Here is a 12,906-nt window from a genome sequence, read left to right as displayed (position 1 = left end):
TGATGTCCTTGGTTCTCTCCCAAATTGGTCCCATCCTCCATCTTAAGACCCTTCAAACCCTCTTCTACTTTCTCTTTTCAAGGTTAAATAGACCCACAGCCTGATTGGATCCCATAATTAGCCCACTGACTGAACACTGTTGAGCCCCTATTCATATCTCAGTGTCCAGTTTCATTTATTTGTGCCCCTTCCCCCACACCAAATGGAGCTATTTCTCTGCTGACCATGACTCTGGGAGTCCAGATGAGTGTGGACCATTCCAGCTCCAAGCTTGCGGCAGAGACCAAGGGGCTCTTGGCCTGCCAGGAATGCCAGATCTTGGTTCTGTGGATTTCATTAACCCATTTGGAGTGTGCAGGAAGGAGGGATGAAGCCAATAAAAACACCCAAATGGACATGCCCCTGCCAGTTCAGGGATTAAGACCAGAAATGGCAAGCCAGCGGGTGATTCCATTATGGGTCCTGCCTTCCAGGGATGGCCCTGCATGAGCCTAGTTCTGTTCATTCATTCATTCATTCATTCATTCATTCATTCATTCATTCATTCATATTTATTGAGCACTTACAGTTTGCAAAGCATTGTACTAAGCACTTGGGAGAGTACAATATAAAAATAAACAGACACATTCCTTGTCCACAACGAGCTTTGGTTTTCTCTGTATGTCCTGGTGCCCAGATTCTTCACTGATGTCACTGTTCTGGGAGCACACCTCTATGGCATTTAGAGGCCCAATACCTCCTGAATCCTTCTCTTTCAGACCCCAGCAGTAGTCCATTTCTCTGGTCGGGCTGGGCCAAGCACCTGCAGGGAAACAGCAGAGAAAGGGCTAAGCAACAGCCTTCGACAGAAGCCCAGAGTGGGCTGGACCTCCCTGAAGACTCCAGCCTTCTCCTACTCCCTCCCCACTGGGACTCCTGCTGGATCATAAGATAAACAGCTCCCAACCCGGCCAAGGCCAGGGAAGTCTGCATCCTCCACCCACAAAACCGGCTGCAGCTCGAGGTCGGTTGGATGGAAGAGATGTCTCACTTCAGCCAGGACCAGGTGAGTGTGGGCCCCAGAATCACAGATGCTGGCTAAGTCCCGAGCATTGGGGGTGAGGGAGGATGTCAAAGGGAGACTTGACACCTCTGGGCAGAGGCAGTGGAGAGATTCTTCCCAGAGCTTTGCCAGCGGATAGAGGAGAGGAAAAGGGACTCTGGTATTCAAGAATAAATGAAACAGGAATAGGTTATCAAGAGGACAGATCAAACCCCTCCACGTGCCATCCTCCTGCCTCTAGGCAGCCCCAAGCCAAAGTCATCCTAGGTAGCAGGACTTAGAAACAGAAGTCTCTCCAGTTTACAGAGTTCCTCTTGTTATCTGCCTCTGTCTAGCTGGTTCTCTTCCCTCCTTCCAAGCTAACCTTATAACTGCACATACCTCTTAACTCTCCCACCTCCAACCCCTTGCTCAGTCTGTTTCCCCAGCCTGGAACCCCCTCCCTACATATGGCTGCAGTCTACAGCTCTCTCCACCTAGTAAACCCTCTTAAAATCCCACTTCTTCTAAAAATCCTTTCCCAATTAACTCAGAGCACCCAGGAACGGCAGCCCTTAAATCACCCTTAGCACGGGTGTATTTTATTGTTATCTCAGCATTTGTGCCCATACACAGTTTTTAAATAGACATTTGTATTTTTACATTCAATTATTTATTCTGCTTTTCATCCTGATATATTTGAGCTCATTCCTGCTGTATCACTGTTTTTCCTCTTGATCCTTCTATTTGTAAATAATTTTTGTCTATTTCTCCCCACATTGACCTGTGAGCATCTAAACGGCCAGGAAGGGGTATGTTCCTTTTGTTGTGTTTTTCCAAATGCTTAGGGAAGTGTTGAGTACTCAGTGAAAGAGGCAGTGTGGCTCACTGGAAAGAACACAGGCCTGGGAGCCAAAGGACTGGGTTCTAATCTCAATTCCACTACTTGTCTGCTCCGTGACTTTGGGCAAGTCACTTGACTTCTCTGTGCCTCAGTGCCCTCCTCTGTAAAATAGGGATTAAATCCTAGTCCCTGCTACGTAGAATGTGAGCCCCATGTGGGACAGGGACTGTGTGAAACCTGATTAACTTCAATTTACCCAATGCTTAGAACAGGGTTTGGCCCATAGTAAGCACTTAGCAAGGACTTTTAATCAAGTAATATTATTATTAGTAGTAATAGTAGTAGAAGAACTATTATCTCTTCAGTAAATAGCATTGATTAATTGAATGAACAGTTGTTGATTGCACTAGAGTCAGGTGAGGTGTACCTGTGTTAATCTGTAAGGCTTCCTGGGAAAGGTGAATTCTAAGTGGAGGTCGAAAGGACCAGAGAGCACAGAAAGACAGCAAGCAGAGCCAAGACCAGGGGCTGTTTCTGGTACAGGACCCACTGAGGCCAAAGATGGAGGATCATTCCCAGGGATTAACACAGTGATTTGCTTGGGAGCACAGAGAGTGCTAGGGTGATGAGAGGGGTGGGGCAGTCAAGCATCTTGGAGACCCCAGCAAGAACTTGTACTCAATCTTCTAGAGATCAAGGACCTAATAATGTGCGAAGTCTAGGATGGTTTGAGGCTGGAATTGGGGATCCCATTTGGGAACAACTGGGAAGAGTTGTTTGTGGTGGCCCAAAAACAGAGTAATGGGGCCTGTACCAGGGTTTTGGAGGTGGGACTGGAGGGGAAGGGTGTGCCTGAGAGAAGATACATAGTAGAAGAGAGTGCTGAGACTTGTCAGTGGATGCGGGAGAGAGAGGGGTAAAGGGAGGATGCCAAATATCCCCCAAGACTGAGAGCCCAGCACACAACCCTGGGCAAGAAGAGGGTCACCATGCTCCAGAGCAGCAGGAGCAATAGCCTGGGCTCCTTGTCCCCAGTTTCTGTTTCACTGCTTCTGGCTGGGAGCAACTGCCTCCTCCATTCACCTCCCCAAGGGGAATCTGATATCTATGGTAGTCTGGGTTCAATCCTAGGATGTCAGATCTTGTGTTTCCCATTGTAACTTTGTCTCTGGGAATGGCAACACTGTGGGAGTGTTGGGAGGAGGAGGGGGAGGAAGATGAGGGGAGGGAAGAGGAAGAGATGGAGTGTCACCAGGCTGGTCCAGACATTTATATCTCAACTTGACTACTGCATCAACCGCCTCACTGCTTGCTCTTCCTCCAGCCACTTATATTTTTTGAGTGCTTACTGTGTGCAGAGCACTGTACTAAGCACTTGGGAGAGCACCATATAATAGAGTTGGTAAATAAGTTCCCTGCCCACAGTGAGCTTACAGTCTAGAGGGGGAGACAGACATTAAATAAATTAGATTACAGATATGAATATAAGTGTTATGAGGCTAAGGGAGGGTGAATAAAGGGTGCAAATCCTACTGCAAGGGGGACAAAGAAGGGAGTAGCAGAGGAGGAGAGCTCTCTTTCGCTACTTAACCTCCTTCTCCCACAACACCCCATCTCACACACTTTGATCCTCTTGAGCTAACCTACTCACTGAGGTTTGTTCTCACTCTCCCTCCTCCAAAGTCTCACTTCCATCCTCCCTTTTGCCTGGAACCCCATCCTGCTTCACACTTGGCAGTCCACTGTTCTCCCAATCTTCAAAGCCCTTCTGAAATAACATCTCCTCCAGGAGATCTTCCATGATTAATTTCTCATCTCCTCATCCTACATCCCCCCAACTGCCTCTTCAGCACTTCTGTATCACCTAAACACTTTAGTCTTCCATATCTGCTTTGCAGATATGTGCACACCTTCATATTCTATCACCTCCTGCTATCTACTTTAGTGGCTATCTCCCCTCTAAATTATGAAGTGATTGAAGACAGGGATCAAGCCTATGAATTTTATTGTACTCTCAAGTATTTTCTTCAGTGTTCTGCATAATAAGTGCTCAATAAATATGATTGATGAAGAGGGAGTAAAAAGAAGAGGAGGAGGGACAGAGAGAGGAGAAAGGAAAAGGAGAAAGAGAAGATGGAGTGGGGGAGAAAAAGGAGAAGAAAAGGAGGAAGGCGGTAGAAGGAATGCTAACTGGGTGCAGAGCACTGTGCTAAGCACCTGGAAGAGCCCAATATAACAGAGTCGGTTGTCATGTTCCCTGCCCACAGGGAGCTTACAGTCTAGAGGGAGGAAAAGACATTAATATAAATAAATAAGGATATGCACATAAGTGCTGTGGAGCTGAGGGAGAGGGAATAAAGGGTACAAATCCAACTTCAAGGGCAATGCAGAAGGGAGTGGTAGAAGATGAAATAACAATAATAATAGTAATAATAATGGTATTTGTTAAGTACTTACTATATGTCAGGCACTGTACTAAGTGCTGGGTAGATACAAGCAAATTGGGTTGGACATAGCCATGTGGGGCTAACAGTCTCAATCCCTGCTTTACAGATGAAGTAACTGAGGCACAGAGAAGTGAAGTGATTTGCCCAAGGTCACACAGGAGACAAGTGGCAGATCCAGGATTAGAACCCATGACCTCCTGACTCCCAGGTCCATGGTCTATTCACTATGATGCAGTGCTGCTTCTGACCTAGCCAGGGAATAGTAAGCAGGAAGAGAAGGAGGAGATAGAGGAGAAGGAGAAAAGTGATGGAAAACGAAAAAGTGGAGGAGGAGGAGGAGGAGGAGGAGGAGGCAGGAGGGGAAGAAGTTTAAAATGAAAGTTCCTAGAGGGAAGAGAATGAGTCTGCTGTAAAATCTCAGCACCCTAAATGAAAGCCTTCCCAAGCCTCCATCTCTCTCCATCTCTCCCCAAGGTCCCTAAGCCTGCCTGGAAGACAGCAGGGAGCTGGTTGAGCTCACCCTTGTCCCTGCCTGGGAACAGCAGCTTCCACCAGCCTACAGTGTTCATCCTGCTTGGAATCCCGGGTATGGAGAGTGCCCACAACTGGATCTCCGCCTCCTTTTGTTCAATGTATGCCACGGCCCTGGCAGGGAACTCCGCCCTCCTGCTGGCCATCGCCACTGACTCGGTGCTCCACAAGCCCATGTACCAGTTACTGGTCATGCTGGCCATGACAGACCTGGTACTCTGCTCCTCCACTGGGCCCCAGGAGCTCAGTATCTTCTGGTCTGGCTCCCGGGAGATTTCATTTTCGGGCTGCCTGGCCCAGCTTTTTTTTGTCCATTCATTCTATGGCGTGGAATCCGCCCTCCTCGTGGTCATGGCGTTCGACCGCTACGTGGCAGTGTGCCAGCCCCTCCGCTATGTGTCCATTCTCCCCACCATGGTCATTGGGAAGTTGGGGCTGGCCGCCCTCCTGCGAAATCTGACCCTAGGCTTGCCACTTGTCTTCCTGGTCTACCGGTTGCCCTACTGTCATACCAATGTCATCCCCCAGACCTATTGTGAGCACATGAGTGTGGCCAAGCTGGCCTGTGCAGACATCACCCCCAACGTGGTCTACGGCCTCACCGTGGCCCTCTTGGCCATGGGGCTGGACATCGCACTCATTGCCGGGTCTTATGGCCTGATCCTCCGGGCCGTCTTCCGACTGCCCTCTCGTGATGCCCGGGTCAAAGCCCTGAGCACCTGTGGCTCCCACGTTTGTGTCATACTCACCTTCTACTTCCCTTCCTTCTTCTCCTTTTTCACCCACCGCTTTGCCCATGGTTTCCCCCTCCATGTGCATGTGATCCTGGCCAACCTCTACCTCCTGGTGCCCCCAGTGCTCAACCCCATCGTTTATGGAGCCCACTCCAGAGAGATACGGCAGAGCCTCTGGCGGCTGTTCAGCCATGGCTCATTTTCAGCCGGGCCCTGAGGTTAGGGAGGGGTGGCTTTCTTGGGCAGCTCCCAGCTGGCCTGGGCTCTTCTCTCCCTGGTACTCTGCTGATCCAGGCTCCCTGATTAATTTGCATCTACCCCAGCTCTTAGAACAGTGCTAGGCACATAGCAACATTTAACAAGTACCGTAATTATTATTATTAGGGTAGCTAATACGGAAGCTGAGCCTATAGTCCCATGATTATCTTCAACACATTAGAGAGTAGCTTGTGTTGGAGGATTGGCTCCCTGCTCTGAGGGGCAAGGAGGAAGTGTTCCATGACTGAAGCAAGACATCTTGTTGATGGGCCAAGAAAAGGGTGCAGGAGACTCCATTAACTGTTAAATAATCAGAACTATTTATTGAATGCCCCCCATGTGCAGAGCATTGCATTAAGTGTTTGAGAGAGTACCATAGAGAAAAAGCCCACAAGGAGCTGATAATCTAGCAGGGAAGACCGAAATGATATTATTTGCAAATAGGAGGAAGAAGAGCTCAAGGACTATGAGTCCAGAAGTATAAATGTTCACAAAAGTCCAGAAGTACAAATGTTCACTAAGAACATTCTCGCCCTCCTGTCCCTCCACCTCTCTCACTCCACTAACTCACAGCCCTGGATGATTGCCTCTGTCCACATCCTACACTCTTATGCTCGAGCTGCTGAGTGTTGCTTGCGAAGGTCCAAGCACCAAGCCAACCTTATCCATTTCAAATTTATCCTTTCCTGCCTTTATTCTGTCCTCTCCCCCGCCAGGCAAAATTTATTTTCTTCCCTCATTGACACCCATGCCCGTCACCCCCGCCAATTGTTCTGGACCTTAATTCTCTCCTCAGGCTCTGTTCCTCCCCCTCCCCCATCCCTCACCCCTAACGATCTGGCCACCTACTTCATTACGAAAATTAACACAATCAGGTCTGAACTCCCCAAAGTCACCCCTCCCTCTTCTGCCTCCACACCCCTCCCAACCTTCTCCCCTACTTTCCCATCTTTCCCTGCAGTATCCCCTCAGAAGAGATTTCCTCCCTCCTCACAAGGACCACCCCCTCCACCTGTGCTTCGGACCCCATTCCCGCTCATTTTATAAAAACCATCATCCCTTCCCTCCTCCCCTCCTTAACTGCTATCTTTAACCGCTCACTCTACAATGGCTTCTTCCCCTCTGCCTTCAAACATGTCCATGTCTCCCCATCCTAAAAAAACCCTCTCTCGACCCCACTTCCCCTTCCAGTTATCGCCCTATCTCCCTATTACCCTTCCTTTCCAAGCTCCTAGAACGAGTCGTCTACATTCGCTGCCTGGAATTCCTTAACTCCCATTCTCTCCTGGACCCCTCCAAACTGGCTTCCGTCCCCTCCACTTGACTGAGACTGCTCTCTCAAAGGTCACCCATGACCTCCTTCTTGCCAAATCCAGTGGCTCCTACTCTATCCTAATCCTCCTTGACCTCTCAGCTGCCTTTGACACTTTAGACCATCCCCTTCTCCTCCACACCTTATCTCACCTTGGCTTCACGGACTCTGTCCTCTCCTGGTTCTCCTCTTATCTTTCTTGCCGTTCATTCTCGGTTTCCTTCGCAGGCTCCTCCTCCCCCTCCCATCCTCTAACTGTAGGAGTAGCTCAAGGGTCAGTTCTTGGCCCTCTTCTGTTCTCCATCTACACTCACTCCCTTGGTGAACTCATTCGCTCTCATGGCTTCAACTATTATCTCTATGCAGATGACACACAGATCTACATCTCTTTCCCTGTTCTTTCCTCCTCCCTTCAGGATCGTATCTCCTCCTTCCTCCAAGACATCTCTACCTGGATGTCTGCCCGCCATCTAAAACTCAACATGACCAAAAATGAGCTCCTTATCTTCCCTCCCAAGCCCTGTCCTCTCCCTGACTTCCCTATCACTGTGGATGGTACGACCATCCTTCCTGTCTCTCAAGCCAGCAACCTTGGTGTCATCCTTGATTTGGTTCTCTCATTCACCCCACACATCCAATCCGTCACCGAGACCTGCCGGTCTCACCTTTATAATATCGCCAAGATCTGTCCTTTCCTCTCCACCCAAACGGCTATCTTACTTGTACAGGCTCTCATAATATTCCGGCTGGATTACTGTGTCAGCCTTCTCTCTGAGCTCCCTTCCTCCTGTCTCTCTCCGCTCCAGTCTATTCTTCATTCCGCTGCCTGGCTCATCTTTCTGCAGAAACGCTCTGGGCATGTCACTCCCCTTCTTAAAAATCTCCAGTGGTTGCCTATCAACCTCCGCACGAACCCAAAACTTCTCATTCTAGGCTTCAAGACTCTCCATCACCTTGCCCCCTCCTACCTCTCCTCCCTTCTTTCTTTCTACTGCTCACCCACTAGGCTCCGCTCCTCTGCCGCCCACCTCCTCACCGTCCCCCATTCTCTCCTATCCCACCGTCAACCCCTGGACCACATCCTCCCGCTGTCCTGGAATGCCCTCCCTCCTCACCTCCGCCAAACTAATTCTCTTTCCCTCTTCAAAGCCCTACTGACAGCTCACCTCCTCCAAGAGGCCTTCCCAGACTGAGCTTCCCTTTTTCCCTCTGCTCCCTCTGCTGCCTCTCTGCCTCCCCTTCACCTCTCCTCAGTTAAGCCCCCTTTTCCCCCCACTTTCCCTCTGCTCCTCCCCCTCTCCCTTCCCCTCAGCACTGTGCTTGTCCACTCATTTATATATATTTTTATTACCTTATTTATTTTGTTAATGAGATGTACATCCGCTTGATTCTATTTATTGCTATTGTTTTTGTCTGTCAGTCTCCCCCGATTAGATTGTAAGCCCGTCAATGGGCAGGGATTGTCTCTACCTGTTGCCGAATTGTACATTCCAAGCGCTTAGTACAGTGCCCTGCACATAGTAAGCGTTCAATAAATACTAATGAATGAATGAATGAATAAGAAGCAGTGAGTGCCAAAGAGTTAAAGCTGGTGCCTAAAGGCTGAGATGAGAGTATGAAAGGTGTGACCTAGGGAGAGGAAAAATTCATCTGGAAAACTGCACTGGACGATTTACCATGCTGTCTTTGTTCTGTCTCCTTCCCATATTGTACTAGGCAATTGACCATCCTGTGTCCATTCTATCTCCTTCCAATATTGTACTAGACATCCTGTCTCCATTTAATCTCCTTCCTGCGGTAGATCAATCAGTTAAGTTTGGGTAACGATGTGTCAATTACGTTTCCTTATATGGGCCACTCCTAAGAACTGGTTCTGAATGGAGGGTGAAATACGGCAAAGCAAGGGGATTGGGAGGGATTTGGGATGCGCGCTGGAAGAGTTGCGGTCGAGTGGAACGAGGAAATATTTGCAAATAAAGGTTCCGGCTTCGGGATGGCTCCTGGCTGTTCGTCACTCATACCCCGCTGGGGTGAACGGGCGGCAACCACTTTCTGCCCTTTCCTGCTCTCTCGGCTCGCTCTCTTGAGTCTGTTCATTTCTACACTAAGATCACGAAACCCTCTCAAGCGATTGCGAGATCAGAGTCGTTTCTCTGATAAAAATCCATAACAAAAACATTCCTGGAAATGGTGGGGTTTAAAAGGGGTTTTGAAAATGGGGAGAACTTGATATGACAGTTTTATGTGGGAAGAAAGCTCTAGGCAGGAAGAAGAGTATGAGCCAGGGGTAGAAAATGGGAGAGTTGTATCCTTTAGTGAAGATAGAAGGGGGCACAGGCAAACCAAAAAAAAAAAAAAATGACCTAGTGAAGCAGAGTCTTAATAGGAAACAGCAGGGAGACCATGGCAGCAGACAGGCAAGTCTGAATGGAGATTAGGAAATGATCTGGGCACCCGGAGGCTGACTCAAAAACAGACAGGATCTGTATGGAAAAAATGTATTGGCCCAGCAAGGACCCACTTTTCTATCCCTGCAAGTGGTGTGGAAAAGAGTGTCAATTACACACTGTTTTCTTTTTTCAGTCACACCCTCAGATGCGGAGAGGATCTGATCACCAGCAGCCTCATCTTTGAAAATGAAGGACAGCTGTGAAGGACCTTGGTTAACATGGAAACTGAGGAAAGATTACATCTTACACTACAAAACTGTGGGGCTCACAGTCTTAACCCCCATTTTAAAGATGAGGAAACTGAGGCACAGAGAAGTTGTGACTTGCCCAAAGTCACACAGCTGACAAGTGGCAGAGCCACAATTAGATCTCATGACCTCTGACTCCCAAGCCCACGCTCTTCCCACTAAGCCACGCTCCTTCAGAACCTACTCTGGGCTCAGGGGAGGGAGGTGTCCTCTCCCACTCTGAACTTGAGTCAGGGTTGGGGGGAAGCAGTTCAAGTGTTGAACTCCTGGGTAGTGGGATGGAAATAATGCAGACCTTGGAAAGGATTTAGAGGGTTAAATTGTGGACCTCTACCAGCAGATTACTAGAACAAGAGGGATTGGATTAAGATCTGAAGAACTTCCTAAATGTGAGTGGTGAGGAGAGAGACTTGGGACCTACCACTGAAGACAGTGATGCCTCCTTTCCCTGAAGAGATAAAAATGCCCCTTATGCCCCTATGCCTTTCATGATACACCTGTGCTACTTCTGTCATATCTTTATTCCTCCTTCCATAGCTACAATTGGTAAATAATGTCAATCTGTCCACTCCATAGACTGTAAGCTTTTGGAGGACTAAGGGTAATGAGCATGTATCTCATTTGTTTGGTGCTTTCTCAACTATTTAGAAAAGCTTTTCACACTCAGTACTTGCTCAATAAATGCCTTTGATGGTGTGGATGATGTGAGTCTAGTTTGCAACTGTGCCTGGAGGCAGAGGGCTGGACCAAATGACAATTAAAAGGCTCCGCCCATCTGGGGATTCTCCAGTCCTCTATCCCCAGGGTGCCCGGAGGAAGGAGCAGGTAAGAGTGATAGAGGTCAGTTAACATTCCACCCTGCTATTCCAACATATCTAATTAGCCTCAGCAAACCGTTTGGGATTCACTAGCACTGGCTGTTTAAATGGAGCTTCCAGGCAGTTCCCCAGAGCTGCCTCTGTATGGGCATCGATACTCAGAGCTTCACACCAAACCTTCCGGTCCCTTATGGGTGCCCCCAAGTGCCCCTGCCTCCTCCCTGATGGCTCTGAAGGGGATCCAAGGTCAGGGAAGTGTGAAAGAGTGAGGACTTTATTCTGATTTTAACACCTGGGGGTCTGGTGGATACCTGGGCCCAATCCTCCAGGTTCTTGTTTCCCCAGATTGGGGAGGTGGGGGGAGATTAAAAAGGTTAACTGACCAACTGCAGTGCCCATCATATCCTTGGGAATAGCAGAGCCAGGTAGGAGAAGAGTGTGTTGTGGTGGGTTAGAGAGGGTTGTGGGGGTGGGAAACAATGCTAGGGAGAAGGGAGGAGGGAAAAGAAGAACAGAGGAGCAGTTGGGTGTAAGGTCAGAACAGTACCCCCTTTCCTGGACTCCTGTTTGATGCCTTCTCAATAATGATAATTATCTTCAGTTGTTGAATTGGTACAGTGCTTTCTATGGCTTACCTCACTGTACCTTTGTAATGTCCTTGAGAAGTAGGGAAATTCATGTATTATTTACTCCACTTTACAGAAGAGGAAACTGGGCCCAGAGAAGTTAAGCAATTTGCCTAAATCCCCACGACCCCAGTGGCAGAGTTGGGCAGGGAACGCAGGCTCTAGATTATGCTGCCTTTTTAAGATTATGCCACCCTGAACCCAGTCTCTCCTGTTTTTAACAATCCCCAGAAAAGGCACTCCGGTGTCCTCCAGTTACCCCATGCCTCACCAAATTCTCTAACTTCTAATCTTAGAGAAGGAGTGTGACTTAATGGAAAGAGCACAGGTTTGGAAGGATGCGGGTTCTAATCTTGGGTCTGCCACTTGTCTGCTGTGTGACCTTAGGCAAGCCGCTTAATTTCTCTGTGCCTCAGTTACCTCATCTATAAAATGGGGATTAAGACTGTGAGCCCTACATGGGGCAACCTCACTACTTTGTATCTAACCCAATGTTTAGAATGGTGCTTGGCACATAGTAAGTGCTTAACAAATACCATTATTATTATTATTATTATCTCTAAGCTATACCTTTCATGCTATTTGAGCTCAGTAGTTCTTTCCATTCTGTCAGTCATTCACTCAATCATATTTATTGAGCACTTACTGTGCAGAGCACTGTACTAAGCATTAGGAAGAATACAATATACAATAAACAGACATATTCCCTCCCATAATGAGCTTGCAGTTTAGAGGGGAAGTCAAACATTGATATGAATAAAAAAAATTACAGATAGGTACATAAGTGCTGTGGGACTGGAATGGGGTGGACGGGGGAGAGAGAGCAAAGGGAGCAAGTCAGGGTGACACAGAAGGTAGTGGGAGAAGAGGAAAGGAGGACTTAGGGAAGGTGTCTTGGAGGAGATGTGCCTTCAATAAGGCTTTGAAAGGGTGGCAGGGGGAGAGTAATTGTCTGTTGGATATGAGGGAGAACGTTCCAGACCAGAGGCAGGATGTGAGCGAGAAGTTGAAGGTGAGATAAACAATTCATTCAATAGTATTTATTGAGCGCTTACAATGTGCAGAGCACTGTACTAAGCGCTTGGAATGTACAAATCAGCAACAGATAGATAGTCCCTGCCCTTTGACAGGAATCTTGAGGTACAGTGAGAAAGTTAGCCATAGAGGAGCGAAATGTGTGGCCTGAGTGGTGGTAATTCATTCAATAGTATTTATTGAGCACTTACTATGTGCAGAGCACTGTACTAAGCGCTTGGGATGAACAAGTCGGCAACAGATAGAGACAGTCCCTGCCGTTTGACGGGCTTACAGTCTAATCGGGGGAGACGGACAGACAAGAACAATGGCACTAAACAGCGTCAAGGGGAAGAACATCTCGTAAAAACCGATGGCAACTAAATAGAATCAAGGCGATGTACAATTCATTAACAAAATAAATAGGGTAACGAAAATATATACAGTTGAGCAGACGAGTACAGTGCTGTGGGGATGGGAAGGGAGAGGTGGAGGAGCAGAGGGAAAAGGGGAAAATGAGGCTTTAGCTGCAGAGAGGTAAAGGGGGGATGGCAGAGGGAGTAGAGGGGGAAGAGGAGCTCAGTCTGGGAACGCCTCTTGGAG

The 12,906-nt window shown here is 48.2% G+C and overlaps 1 protein-coding gene across 1 annotated transcript; it reads left to right on the top strand.

Moving 5' to 3' along the window:
- The first annotated feature begins 225 nt into the window (after positions 1–225).
- LOC120637999 (olfactory receptor 52D1-like) lies at positions 226–6,203 on the top strand. The gene is made up of 3 exons (XM_039914683.1): positions 226–444; positions 956–1,045; positions 4,787–6,203. Exons 1-3 carry the CDS (start codon positions 226–228, stop codon positions 5,792–5,794), a joined length of 1,317 nt encoding a protein of 438 aa, XP_039770617.1. The 3' UTR covers positions 5,795–6,203.
- Positions 6,204–12,906: the final 6,703 nt, after the last annotated feature.

This window comes from Ornithorhynchus anatinus, chromosome 2 (assembly GCF_004115215.2).
Source record: "Ornithorhynchus anatinus isolate Pmale09 chromosome 2, mOrnAna1.pri.v4, whole genome shotgun sequence".
In the NCBI taxonomy this organism is placed as follows: domain Eukaryota; kingdom Metazoa; phylum Chordata; class Mammalia; order Monotremata; family Ornithorhynchidae; genus Ornithorhynchus; species Ornithorhynchus anatinus.
The sequence above is the reverse complement of the archived record's forward strand: the minus strand, read 5'-3'. Positions and strand labels throughout refer to the sequence as shown.